General features: G+C 39.7%; 2 protein-coding genes across 2 annotated transcripts; both read left to right on the top strand.

The window, feature by feature from the left end:
• Positions 1-939, top strand: LOC116640683 (olfactory receptor 4F3/4F16/4F29-like). The gene has a single exon (XM_032417835.1). The coding sequence runs from the start codon at positions 1-3 to the stop codon at positions 937-939; it is 939 nt and encodes a 312-aa protein (XP_032273726.1).
• A 12,882-nt stretch (positions 940-13,821) lies between these two features.
• Positions 13,822-14,745, top strand: LOC116640677 (olfactory receptor 4F6-like). The gene has a single exon (XM_032417823.1). The coding sequence runs from the start codon at positions 13,822-13,824 to the stop codon at positions 14,743-14,745; it is 924 nt and encodes a 307-aa protein (XP_032273714.1).

Genomic DNA, 14,745 nt, shown 5'->3' with positions numbered 1-14,745 from the left:
ATGGATGGAGCCAATGAATCTGTGGTATCTGAATTTGTATTCCTGGGACTCTCCAATTCATGGGAGGTCCAGCTTATTCTTTTCCTCTTTTCCTCTGTGTTCTACATGGCAAGCCTAATGGGAAACCTCCTCATTGTGTTCTCTGTGAGCATTGACCCTACCTTGCACTCTCCTATGTACTTCCTGCTGGCCAACCTCTCCTTTCTTGATGTGGGGGTTTGCTCTATTGCAGCCCCCAAAATGATTTATGACCTTTTCAGAGAATGCAAATCCATCTCTTTTGGAGGTTGTATATCTCAGATCTTCTTTATTCATGCTATTGGGGGCACTGAGATGGTGCTGCTCATCGCCATGGCCTTTGACAGATACGTTGCCATTTGTAAGCCTCTCCACTACCTGACCGTCATGAGCCCACGAATGTGCATTTTTATTCTGGTGGCAGCCTGGGTCCTTGGCCTCATTCACTCAGTGGCCCAATTGGCTTTTGTTGTAGACTTGCCCTTCTGTGGTCCTAATGTATTGGACAGCTTTTATTGTGATCTTCCTCAACTCATTAAACTTGCTTGCACAGAGACCAACAGACTGGAGTTCATGGTCACAGCCAATAGTGGACTCATCTCTGTGGGTTCCTTCTTTATACTGATTATTTCTTACATCATCATTCTGGCCACAGTTTGGAAACACTCTTCAGGTGGGGTATCAAAGGCCCTCTCTACTTTGTCAGCTCATGTCACTGTGGTGGTTTTATTCTTTGGACCATTAATCTTCTTCTACACCTGGCCCTTCCCCTCATCACACTTGGATAAATTTCTTGCTATCTTTGATGCAGTTCTTACCCCTTTTCTGAATCCGGTCATCTACACATTCAGGAATAAGGAGATGAAGGCAGCAATGAAGAAACTCTGTCATCAGCTTGTGAGTTACAGGAGGATGTACTAAATACTATAGAGATCAAAAAAATTTTTAGCTCTACACTCAATAACAACAGAAAAAATAAAGTGATTGAAATTTTAGATCTCTATTAATTTTACATACTAGGTTACATTTAGGTATTTACCATGTCACCGTGTATGTCTAGTACCCTAACTAATGATAAAGGGAGCTAACATTGGGACTTCTGTGTTTCAGACCCTGTGCTGGATGTTTTATATAAATTATTTTGTTTAATATTTATGAAAACTCTGTGTAGTGAGTATTAAGAAATGCTTCTTGTTCATCCCTCTTTAATTACTATGGAAAATATGTCAAACCAAAGTTATCACCTTAATCCACCACTTCCAATTGTCTTATCCCTCAAAAGGTGCCAAACAGAGAATGTGTTCAACAATTAGGTGCTGGAAATTAGCATGTTATTCCTTTTCACTGTTATACTTTCTCTGCTTTGAATTGGTTAACCTCCTTCACTCAAACTATCTATCAAATTGCCATAATGCCAATTGGTTTGACTTTTTTTTCTTCTAAGGTATCTGTTTGTTTCCTATTACCCCATTCCTTTGGTCACCTAGAGAACTGTTGATTATATAGGGGAACTGTGGAATTTTAGAACTGGAATTTGAGATCATTTGTTCCAACCTATTTATTTTATAGATGATAACAGTCAGGCACAGAGATGTTAAGTGATAGATTCAAGGTGAGAATCAGATCTCCACACTTCCCTCCCAACTTTATTGAGGAATAATTGTCAAATATAATTTATTCATTTAAAGTGTACAATATGATAACTTGATATACACATGCACTGTGAAGTTATTATCAAGATCAAGATAATTAACACATCTAACACCTCACATAGTGAACTCTTTTCACTTTTGATTTAAAAAAAATCTAGGCTCACTTATTAATTTGGATTCTTGAGCTTTCATTAATAGACTATTCCTCTGGCCTGCTATTTCTGACCTTGGTGATAGCAGAAGTAGCACAACTGAGGTCATGACTCTCTTCATTGGTATTGGTTTTGTATGATTATTTGTTGTTTCCAAGTTCTTTATTGCAGGCTAACAAGAAATTTCTGGTTATTTTACAACTGCATGATTACTTCATCACTCATCCATGGTCTCACTCATGGCTTTCATTTATATCACTTACTAAAAATCCACAATTAAACAGTATTCCCCCCTGTATATTGTTTTCTACTCTAATGAACACTCTAAAGGGTGTTCACCATAACTTTTCTTATTGTTACCAAGGATTGGCAGTTATCTTAAGTAAGCTTCAAGAATCTCATGTGTGAATATTATTGCATTCCTTTATCTGTCTCTGTTAGTGGGTCATGATTTCTAAGACTGAACAGCTAAGGCACTTTAGAACTTTTGGGACCCAAAGATAATATAGGCCAGAGACAAATCTTTCTGATCTTTAAACAAACTAAACTATTGATTTAGAAACCAATAACTATGATAAAATTATATTAATGCTTACTTATTTTATTTTATTTTTAATTTTTTAAAAAGATTTTATTTATTTGACAGAGAGACACAGCCAGAGAGGGAACACAAGCAGGGGGAGTGGGAGAGGAAGAAGCAGGCTTCCCGCTGAACAGGGAGCCTGATTTGGGGCTCGATCCCAGGACCCTGGGATCATGACCTGAGCCGAAGGCAGACGCTTAACAACTGAGCCACCCAGGCACCCCCAATGCTTACTTATTTTAAAGATTCTTTAAAAATGCCACATATATACTCATATTCTTGTTAGTTAGCAAATTTTGGTAGATCTTTGTGATGAATCTATCTTTTTTTTAAAGATTTTATGGGGTGCCTGGGTGGCTCAGTCGTTAAGTGTCTGCCTTTGGCTTGGGTCATGATCCCGGGGTTCTGGGATCAGGCCCTGCGTCAGGCTCCCTTCTCGGGGGAAAGCCCACTTCTCCCTCTCCCAGTCCCCCTGCTTGTGTACCCTCTCGTGCTGTCTCTCTCTCTGTCAAATAAATAAATAAAATCATTAAAAACAAAGATTTTATTTATTTATTTGAGAGAGAGAAAGAGAGTGAGCATGAGCAGTGGGGAGGAGCAGAGAGAGAGGGAGAAGCCGACTCCCCTCTGAGCAGGGAGCACGACAGGTGGCTCTATCCCAGGACCCTGAGATCATGACCTGAGCTGAAGGCAGATGCTTAATCAAATGAGCCACCCAGGTGCCCCTGAATCTATCTTAAACCACGAACAGGTCTCAGACTTCTTTTATTTTCAGTTTACCTATTTTTTAATAGTTTTATTTTAATTCCAGTTAGTTAACATAGAGTGTTATATTAGTTTCAGACTTCATTCAGGAATTTACTTTGTTCTTCTACCTTCACTTTTCTTCTGATGCTACTTTGGACTTCTTTATTTGTAAAATATATATTTATTAGGATAATTACAGGTTAAGACCTTAGCTTAACCAAGTAAGAGATATTTCTTTTTGTCAAAATTAGCCTTGGGCTTATGATTGTTGTATGTATGAAATTGTTTCTTTTCCCTCTTGATAAGTTTTGTTTATACTTCTCTTTCTCCTCGTGACCTCATAGAATGCTCCTTTGGATATCAGCCTTACAAATATTATGTGATTCTTTGACTTTCTATTTGATATATGGAAACTTAGATGTGCAATCACTCCAAATAAAATTCAGTACAGGATTTATCATCACCTTGCTTGCTCTTAACTGTGCCATTTACAAGCCTGGTTGAAACTTCATAGCTCCTCTCTCATCCAAAATGTTCTTACTGGCTTTTTAAAGCCCATTCATCATTTTGTCCTACTTTCACCACCTCCACCATCACCAACATTTATTGAGCATTTATGTGGCGGGTACTCTCTTAAGTTGTTAACATACACTAATTTACTTAATACAGCAATCAGGTAGGTAATATTATCATTCTTATTTTATAGATGATTTAACTGAGGCACAGAAAGGTATACTAACTAGCCCAGGGACAAAGAGGTGGTAAGTGGTAAAGCTTGGTTGCAAAACCACACAGCTTCTTCTCCAGTATCCCTGCTCTTAATCACCACACTTCCAAGTTGGTGGGTGTCTCTTACCTGTCCTTCTAAAATCTGAACATATTTTTTCTCTCTCTACTTAATAACACAAAATAAATATAAAACATGCATCAATTCAATAAAATATGTTTTTGTGTCTTGTCTTTTAAATCTATCATTAAAAATATCCATCTATTTACTGTTCAAAGGGGCTGAGACTCAGAGGTGATTTATATAATAAAATAACTTTATAACTCCCTTATATTCAAACAAAATTATACATGAGTGGAGGGCACTGCACCATCTACTCCTCTGAGATAGTCTATGGCAGAGTCATGTTATTTTAGGAGAAAACTGAAGCCTGAGTGGACACCTCCTGGGGTTCCTTCCTTCTCACAGAGCCAGACACTTTGCAGTTGTCCAGGCAGAGGATGAGCCAATTTTAATAAGACTGTTCTACTGAAAGCTGAAAATAACTTAACAAATGATAAACTATTTACTGATTCTATACCATTAGGCTCCTCCAAAGTACTTGAACAAGAACTTAAAGAAAAAAAAAAGAACACTAAACTTCAAGTACAGCTCTTTCTGGCATACACAAAGCTTCCTCTTAGTTAACTAGTATGAGGTTGTTTTGAGATGGTTTCTGCATCACACTAGTAGGTATCAAAATAAAAGATGTCTATATTTTAACAGTTAGTGAACAGGGATTTATTTTTATTCATTTTCCTAACTTTATTAAGGTATGATGACAAATAAAAATTGTACACATTAAATTGTACAATGTGATGGTTTGATCTATGTACCCATTGTGAAGTGATTACCTCCCAATCAGTTAATTAACATATCCATCACCTTACATAGTTAAACCCCTCCTTTTTATGTGAGGACACCTACAATCTACTCTCTTAGCAAATTTCAAATATACAATACATTAACTGTAGTCATCATGGTGTACATTAGGTCTAAGGAACTTATTCATTTAGTAACTGAAAGCTTGTACTCTTTGACTAATATATCCCTTTCAGCACACCTCCCAGTCCCTAGTAACAACCATTCTATTCTCTGGCACTCTGTTGCTTATTTTCTTAGATTCTGTATATAAGTGAGATCATGAAGTATTTGTCTTTCTGTGTCTAGTTTATTTCACTTAGTATAATGTCCTCCAGGTTCATCTATGTTATCACAAATGGCAGGATTTACTTCTTTTTAAAGGCTGAATAATATTCCTCTGTGTGTGTGTGTGTGTGTGTGTGTGTGTGTGTTTAGTGTGTGTGTATGTAACCACTCATGTGTCAATGAACTTAGGTTGTTTCCATATCTTGTCTATTGTGAATAGTGTTGAAACGGACATGGGAGTACAGATATCTTTTTGAGATAGTGATTCTTATTTCATTTGGATATATATCCAGGAGTGGGATTTGCTAGATCATATGGTAGTTCTATTTTCAACTTTTTGAGGGATCTCCATACTATTTTCCTAGTGATTAATACTGTATTATATTCCTATCAACAGTGTACAAAGGCTCCCTTTCTTTCCACATCTTTGCCAACACTTGTTATATATATTTTGTAAAGATTTTATTTATTTATTTGTCAGAGAGAGAGAGAAAGAGCACAAGCAGGGGGAGCGGCAGGCAGAGTGAGAGGCAGGCTCCCTGCTGAGCAAGGAGCCTGATGTGGGACTCGAACCCAGGACCCTGGGATCATGACCTGAGCCAAAGGCAGCAGCTTAACCAACTGAGACACCCAGGTGTCCCAACACTTGTTATCTTTTGACTTTTTGGTAATAGTCGTTCTAGTAGGTGTGAGGTAATAACTTGTTGTAGTTTTAATTTGCATTTCCTGGATGGTTAGTGATTTTGAGCATCTTTTCATATAACTGTTGGCTATTTTAATGTCTTTGGAGAAATCTCTATTAAGGCCCTTTGCCCATTTTAATCAGATTATTTGGCCATGCAGTTGTATGAGTTTTTTGCCTACTGTGGATATTAACCCCCTATTGGATGTATAATTTGTATTTTTTTTTTCATTCTGTAGGTTACCTTTTTTTTTTTTTTAAAGATTTTATTTATTTATTTGACAGAGAGATAGACAGAAGAGCACAAGCAGAGGGAGTGGCAGAGGGAGAGGGAGAAGCAGGCTCTGCACTGAGCAGGGAACCCGATGCGGGACTCAATCCCAGGACCTGAGATCATGACCTGAGCTGAAGGCAGATGCTTAACCATCTGAGCCACCCAGGCGCCCAGTAGGTTACCTTTTTATTGTATTGATTGTTTCCCTTGCTGTGCAGAGTTTCTGAGTTTGATTCAGTCCTACTTTTTTACTTTTGCTTTTGTTGCTGTGCTTTTGGTGTCAAATCCAAAAAATCATCGCCCAGACCAATGTCAAGGAGTTCTTCCCTATGTTTTTTTCTAGGAGTTTAAAAATTTCAGGTCTTATGTTTAAAGTCCTTAATCCACTTTGAGTTGATTTTGTAAATGGTGTAAGCTAAGGGTCCAATTTCATTCTCTTGCACATGGATATCCAGTTTTCCCAACACCATTTATTGTAGAGACTATCTCTAGGTGAAGGGGAAGAGATTCATTAATTTCATAAACCTAGGCCTTGAATATCTTTTGGTTGGTAAAAAGACAATGTTTGGTTTAAGTAAAATATTTATCTAGGCATCCAACATTTTATGTCTACACACACTCGTCAATAAACAGGCACACAATCAAGTTAACAAAGTAAAAATGAGACCATCAAAACACCAGGTGCAGGACCTCACCTGGTACAAATGTGTCATATTTACCAAGACATTCCAAGTCTCATTTCTCTGACCTGCTTCTGAAGCAGAAATTAAATCTTTTCCTGGGTTCTGCTCCCTAAGTGTTCTCTCCAGAGTACTTGGTGGGAAGATTCTCCTATGAGCACAGACTCTGCGTTCTGTTGGCCATGCCATAGCATTCTTCTGCTTCAGGGACAGAGGTCACTCTGGCACACAGCTCTCTGCTTGGGTCATTGCCCACCTTTCCCAAACAGCTGGTTGCCAGTTGCCCACACTGTAGTCTGAACCTCGGGAGGCCTGCCCTGGATTGTTGGCCTTGGCTTGCTTTATGTTGCTCCTCACAGCCTCTTCTGTGAAGGGACTCCCACAAAAGAGATCTGGGCTCTAGTATCACAGGCCTTTTCTTTGTATCACAGCCCATTCATTTCCAGAGAGCACAGGGACAGCAGGGATCTGGGGGAACAGGGGTGGGGAAAAGGTGGAGAGGCTGTGTGGGATGGTGGTCATGCATATGCTCGCTTTGTGCCTGGGATTACTGCCTGCTCTAACACCAGGACTTGCTTGCTTAGTCTTCCCTACTTTGCCAGATATCTTTTGCTTTCATAATGACTTTCACTCAAATGCATTCGATTGCCCTCCTTTGGACAACTCAAACTCATCACCCATTTCTTATACCTTGATGGTGAGAAATTTCTATCCCACAGGAACTCTAGGCTCCTTTCAAATCAAGTAAAATGGCTGTGTCTCTGCCTCACTGTTCTTGAATATTCTTTGACAGGAGGCTGGTCTGTCCTGCACACAGGAGACTCCAGAAGGTCATGTGGCTTAACCTAGTCTCATATATAGTATCAGGATGTAAACTCATTAAGAAATTAAAATTAATTATTACAAACTGGTTAAATAGAAGACAAATACTGGAACAGGAGAGAGTTGCTGAGTTAACTGCTTTGAGTTAGTAAAATTTGGAGCAACAGCACCATAGAACTCTATAGGACATATATCAGTTCCTTATATTAAGGCTAACTGAGACTTAGCCAATCAACACAACTCACAATGAGTAGATATGGAGCCTCTAGTTAATTGAAAAACATGGTTACAATATTTTACACCTTATCTTGTCAAGAGGTAGAGTCTATTTCCCAACCTGAAATCTGGCCTGGTTTCCTGCCTTGCTTTGACCAATGGAATGTGGCAAAGATGATACTGCATGAATTCCAGAACTGAGGCATCATTTGCTTTGCACCTTCTGCCTTTCTTGTCCTGCAGAGTTCCTACTACCCTGTAAAGAAATTGGGCAAGACTACTGAATAATAAAATACCCCTTGGAGAGGAAGGCCCAGCGAAGCCAGCATTAAGGCCCTGGACATGTGAATGAGGCCATCTTAAACCCTCCAATCCCAAACTGCCAGATAACTGATGCCCATGAGAAAACCCAGGTGAGATCAGCATGAGACCTGCCCAGCTGAGCTCAGCCCTAACTGCAGAGTCAGGAGCAAGTAAAATGTCCTTGCTTTAAGCTACTTTGTCATACAGCAATAGGTAACTGATACAGAGTGCTCTATATAATGATAGTTTATCAATGGCCACATCACTGACCCTCTGCATACTTTTGATATAAAGATATACAATATAACTGGAGGAGATTTTCTGTTTTGTTGATGTTTCTTTTTAAGAAGCTGACCTATGAGAGATTAAACTGTTAGTGATTTGCCTCATCCCAGCCCCACTACCCTTTGGGTTCATCCCCTTGAGTTGCTGTTATAGCACCCTCTTCACCTCTCCACATCACACACATAATAAAGGACAAGCTAACTTTTGATGGAATGTCTGCATATCTTATTACCTCTAGTTATCCTTTCTAATGGGACACAGGTGACGGTCAGTGCCACACTGGAGCCCTGCATTGCTTCCTCCTTCTCTCCCTCTCTTTTTTCCTATGGAGACGATTAGCATTATTTTCACTTGTTTGAAGGTATATTTTTCATTCTTATGGAGTTTCTGCCTTCATGAATCAGAAAACCAAATAGGTAATTTCCACAAAAATCCCTAGTCTCCTTTCCTTCTTCCCTCAAGTGACCTATTACTAACTTTTCCCTTTGGTTGCTGTGGCCAAATTTCTGTGGTTCTAGGACAAAACTCCCTTGGCTAAATGTAGCATGGTGGCAATCCCAGGTCTCTACAGCAGCGCTCAAGTAACTTTCCAGTGCTGCTAATTAGCTGTGTTTCCTGCTTGGAGGCATTACATAGGGATTTTTATGCCAGCTGATAATAACATTTCAAAGGCAAGAGCTTTGCATTCTGTTATCCTCTAAGGCCATGGTCATTTTGACATGGGTCCAGGTGAGTTACAGAGGTGTGGACACAGTCTTTGATGCAGATGAGAGCTTCAAGTGGAAACACACAGAGCAGTGAGAAGGGAGATCTAATCAACTAGAAGAAATGAATCAATTCTGTTATTCAACAGGGAGATTATAGCAGATAAATACACAACCAAAACAGAGAAGACAGCAAGATGAGTGGAGTCAAATCACCACTTCATGACCTGTATTGGCGGAGTTATTCTAGTGACATTTGCAGATGTGTCTTGAGTGTTGGTCTCCATAATATAGTAGGAGCAGAATATCTGAGTCCAGTGGGACTAAAGCAAGAAGAATGTTAGACAGTGCTGAAGAAAGTAGCTTTGATATATTATGATTTCCTGGGCTACACTCAGGAGGCCCAGGTTGGACCATCCCAGTAAAAGAAGTGTGGAAGAGTGGACATGAGCTGGATTGTCTAGAAACCAAGAGTCAACCATATTGATTGTGGATTGGCCACCGGCTTGTTCCTTAACTTCAGTAATGCTATTTATCCTCTCTGCACCTGGGTTTTCCTAACTTTAAAATAAACAGATTTTACAATCACTAGCAGTTTCATTGAGGTCCCAGCAATGGCAGTTTTCTACAGGGCTTGCTGCACTGATAGCAGTAGAAACAACCACTCTGACAGCATGCGGTTAAAGCGCCCATTTCTGTACATCTTTGTACTGTCCTGTCCTGAGCTCTCTCTACACATCTCTAGAGGAGCAAACTAGGGGAGAAATGCATAGGATGATGAGATTGAGATGTTTCTCTGTGAATTTTATTCTTTTCCAGTAACTCTAATGTAAATTCAACCTTGTGAGTAATTTGAGACTGACTCAGGTTAAGAAGTAGAGGACTACCAATCTTTGAGTGACCTCCACATTGATCTACTTTCAAAATACTCCAGAATTGTCATCCTTGCTTGAATTGGAGGTGAGCCCACCTTATTTCTAATTTGTTTGCTATCTGTGCTGGCCAGCACAAGGATGAGCAGAAGTGAGAAGAGAAGAGAGTCAGCTGGTCACTAGATGATCTCTGAGGAATCTCTCATTTCTTACATTATGGGCTTGTGGTGGGGGTGTGGGCAGCAGTCAGTGCTGTGTGACGAACAGTTGTGAGACTCAGGACACTACAAAGGCTCCCTGGAATTTAGTTGCTGGTCTAAACTGATATCCTGTTTTCTTTTTGCAGAAGGAGTTAAGGGGACAGTTTCACTTGCCTGCATGGAAAAGGTCAGATTTAAACTACTATTCTGCCCTTGTTTAAAAGTGGAGACTGATACCAAGTAAGGCCCCTAGAGACCTTAAGTTTTCAGTAGGCAGAAAGTGAAAGACTGGCTAGGAAGCTGGGCCACCAACAAGTGTCCCATCCTGTTTTCCATCTTTTTACTAACACTAGGAATTATCTACTTTTTGAATGTTTAGCTAATCTGATGCATGAAAAAGTATCATCCATTTTCAGGGGGAAGATAAAATAAGGTCTTGTGTTAAAACTACCAAGAGTTTGGGATGGAGTGGGATTTAGAAGCATTGCTGGAATAACTGGCAGCTTCCAGGAGGGTAACTCAGGATCAATCATTCGCTTGGATGAATTGCATCAGTGGGGAGATTCCTGGTGATAATCCCTGTGAAAGGAATCCAACTGCTTCCAAGCTGAGTTGCTTTTTATTAATGTAGATATCATTAACACCAGCATTAAGAAAAAGTCTAAAAAGGACATTTTAAACATATATTTAGAAACCTTTATGTATAGCAATGGAGAATTAGATAGTGGTCTTTGTTAGAGCAGTAACAGAACCGTATGATTGCTAGGGTTTCTGGTTTTGTCACCACATTGTAAGCAAAATTTGTCTTCCCCCATGTGTGTAAAGTAAGAGTATCAAAAAGGACTTCATAGAGGAAGGGGTTTTGCAGAGTGGGCTGTTGAAGAATGGGAAGAACTGGAGAGATGTAATGAAGGCCCAGGCACTGCAGGCTGAGTGAAGAACGTGGAGGGAAGCCATGGGCTGGAATATTTGAGTGTGTGTGTGAGGGGGGGGTAAATACCATTTGAGTGCCTGTCAGGAGGTGGTTCAGCTAGAGTGGGAGGGAGACGAAGGAGTATAGCAACAAAGTTAGCGAATATCTTAGGTGTAGCTTTGATCTTTGCTATAAATTGGAAGATACATTATGAAGATATCTTTGGAAGATTTAAATCCCAAAGATACAAATTGTATAATTTTTCAGATCCACATACCCTGACATTTTGTAAAAGTGAAATTGATATTTTTTTTATCTTGTACCTGTTCTTTTTAAATTTAATTTTATTATGTTATGTTAGTCACCATACAATACATCATTAGAAATTGATACTATGTTTACTGCAAGAATGTAAGATAGTGGGAAGAGCTTATAAAGTGAAAAGCAAAAGATCCCTTTTCCTGCATAATTTCCTAGTCCTTAGAGGTAATTTTTTTTTAAATTTTTTTATTGTTATGTTAATCCCCATACATTACATCATTAGTTTTAGATATAGTGTTCCATGATTCATTGTTTGTACATAACACCCAGTGCTCCATGCAGAACGTGCCCTCCTCAATACCCATCACCAGGCTAACCCATCCTCCCACCCCCCTCCCCTCTAGAACCCTCAGTTTGTTTTTCAGAGTCCATCGTCTCCTTAGAGGTAATTTTTATTAACTTTTCTTCTTGCATATCAACCTAGGCATTGTTAATCCATTTTTTAATTTATTTAATTATATATATGTAATTTATTTGTATAAATATTAAAAAACCAGATAGGATAAGATGAATGCAAGATACTGCCCCCTCTCCACCTGTCTATCCTGTCTATGTACATTTAGGTGAACTTTAGCAAAATAAATGGCTATGTAGTACACCATAGATCAGATCTACTAGAAATTATTCAACTAGTCTCTTATTTCTACACATTGAAATTATTTTCAGGCTTTTGCTTTTACAAGCAACAATGCTTCAGTAAACATTTCTGTATCTCTCTCTCTCTCTCTCTTTTTTTTTTTAAGATCTTTTATTTGACAGAGAGAGACACAGGAAGAGAGGAAACACAAGCAGGGGGAGTGGGAGAGGGAGAAGCAGGCTTCCCACCGAGCAGTGAGCCCGATGTGGGGCTTGATCCCAGGACCCTGGGACCATGACCTGAGTCGAAGGCAGACGCCCAACGACTGAGCCATCCAGGCGCTCCCCTCTCTCTCTCTTTTTTAAAAGCTTTATTCATTTATTTTAGAGAGAGAGAGTGCAAGTGCAGGGTGGGGAGGGGCAGAGTGAGAGGGAGAGAGTGTCTTAAGCAGACTCTGTGCTGAGCTTGTGGCCCACCTGGGGCTCAATCTCGAGACCCCAAGATCAGGACCTGAGCCAAAACCAAGAGTCTACTGCTTAACCCACTGTGCCACTAAGGCCCAACTCTTTGTATCTTTTTTAAATTGAGGTGTAATTGACCTATTCTATCAATTTCAGGTGTATAACATAATGACTTAATATTTGTATACACTGCAAAAAGATCACCACAATAAGAACTTTCAAGATTTACTCTCTTAGGAACTTACAAATAGCCAATACATTCCTACAGACTCTAGCCACCATGCTGTGCATTAATTACATCCTCATGACTTACTGATTTTATAACTGTATCGTTTGACCCCCTTCACCTATTTCACCCATCCTTCCAATCCCCCTACCCTTTGGCAACTACCAAACTGTACCTCTTCTTTGTTCACTTTGTTTCTGTGCACACACACAGATATCCAGATATTTTTCTGAGAAGTAGAATCACTGAGTCAAAGTATATGAACATTTACAATTTTGGAAAGTATTACCAACTTGGCAAATGTTTTATCAGTTTACTCTCCCACCACCAGTTATGAGACTACCTGTTTCCCCATTTCCTCTCAAACCCTGCATTTTGTCAAGTCTTTAAATCCCTGCCAGTGTTATAAGAAAAACTAGTGTCTTGCTATTTTAGCATACATTTACTTAATTCAGAATGAGGTTAAGTATTTTTATATATATCAAGAGAGCCAAGTGTAAAGAACGATATTTTCACTTTTACTCTTTCTCTTTTACTGGCATATATGATTTATCATTGTCATTCTGGTCTCACATTCCTTCTTCTCTTTGCCCCTATGCAGAATCCCGTCCACTGAACCCATAACTGTGTCCCTCTCACTAGAACTTATTCTCCTTCTATGGGATGGTGAGTGCCATGCTCTGGCATCCTCTACACCTCTCTTTCCTTCCTTCCTCTAAATAACTCATCTTGTCTTGCTAATTCACAGATATGAGACATTTACATATCAGGTCTTCAAAGAAAGCTTATAAAGATTTTCATAGAACTTGCCAATGTGGTCATGGATATGGTAACACTATACTGTGATATGTCCAAATTATGGAATGTACTGTCACTGCATTATTTCATGTAGTTAGGTACTTTCTGAAAGCCTCTTAATTCATAGTCATTTATGAGATATGACTATGAAACAATGACAGGAAAAATACAACAGAACTATCAATCTAAGTGAGTAAAAGGATCCTTATTCTTTTATTTGCCTTCTGGTGATGAAACACGACAAAGATATCTGAATTGCTTTGTGACTGAAATGGTCTCCAAGAGCACGCATCAGCCTTGGTCTAGTTTTCTGACAATGATTGAATTGCCCAAGATTAAGATCCATGCCATTTCTCCTACATCAGTTTCTCCTTACTCTCCTCTTTCAGGTGGTATGAGCGGTGTCACTGCTGACAGGCCATGGATGAAGGCAATCACTCAGCGGTGTTGGAGTTTGTGTTCCTGGGACTCTCCACCTCACCTGACATCCAGCTCCTTCTCTTCCTCTTTTCCTGTGTGTTCTATGTGGCCAGCTTGATGGGAAACCTCCTCATTGTGCTAACTGTGACCTCTGACCCTCGTTTACAGTCCCTCATGTACTTCCTGCTGGCCAACCTTTCCATCATCGACTTGATATTTTGCTCTTCCACAGCTCCCAAGATGATTTATGATCTTTTAAGAGAGTGCAAAACCATCTCTTTTGGGGGCTGTGTAGCTCAGATCTTCTTTATCCATGCCGTTGGGGGCACTGAGATGGTGCTGCTCATCGCCATGGCCTCTGACAGACACGTTGCCATATGTAAGCCTCTCCACTGCCTGACCATCATGACCCCACGGAGGTGCATTTGTTTTCTGGTTGCTTCCTGGATCATTGGCTTGATTCATTCAGTGACTCAACTGGCCTTTGTTGTGGACTTGCCTTTCTGTGGGCCTAATGAATTAGACAGCTTTTTTTGTGACCTTCCTCGGTTTATCAGACTTGCTTGCATAGAGACAAACAAATTGGGATTCATGGTTACTGCCAATAGTGGCTTTATTTCTGTGGCCTCCTTTTTAATTCTAATCATCTCTTACACCTTTATTTTGGTGACTGTTCAGAAAAAATCTTTGGGGAGTATGTCCAAGGCCCTCTCCACTCTGTCAGCTCATGTCACTGTGGTTGTTTTGTTCTTTGGGCCATTAGTATTCTTCTACGTGTGGCCATTTCCCACATCACATCTGGATAAGTTCCTTGCCATCTTTGATGCAGTTCTCACTCCTTTTCTGAATCCGGTCATCTACACTTTGAGAAATAAGGAGATGAAGGTGGCAATGAGGAGACTATGTTCTCAGTTTGTGAATTAG

Source organism: Phoca vitulina, unplaced genomic scaffold (assembly GCF_004348235.1).
Source record: "Phoca vitulina isolate PV1807 unplaced genomic scaffold, GSC_HSeal_1.0 scaffold20, whole genome shotgun sequence".
Lineage (NCBI taxonomy): Eukaryota > Metazoa > Chordata > Mammalia > Carnivora > Phocidae > Phoca > Phoca vitulina.
This window is presented reverse-complemented; position numbering and strand designations above follow the sequence as displayed.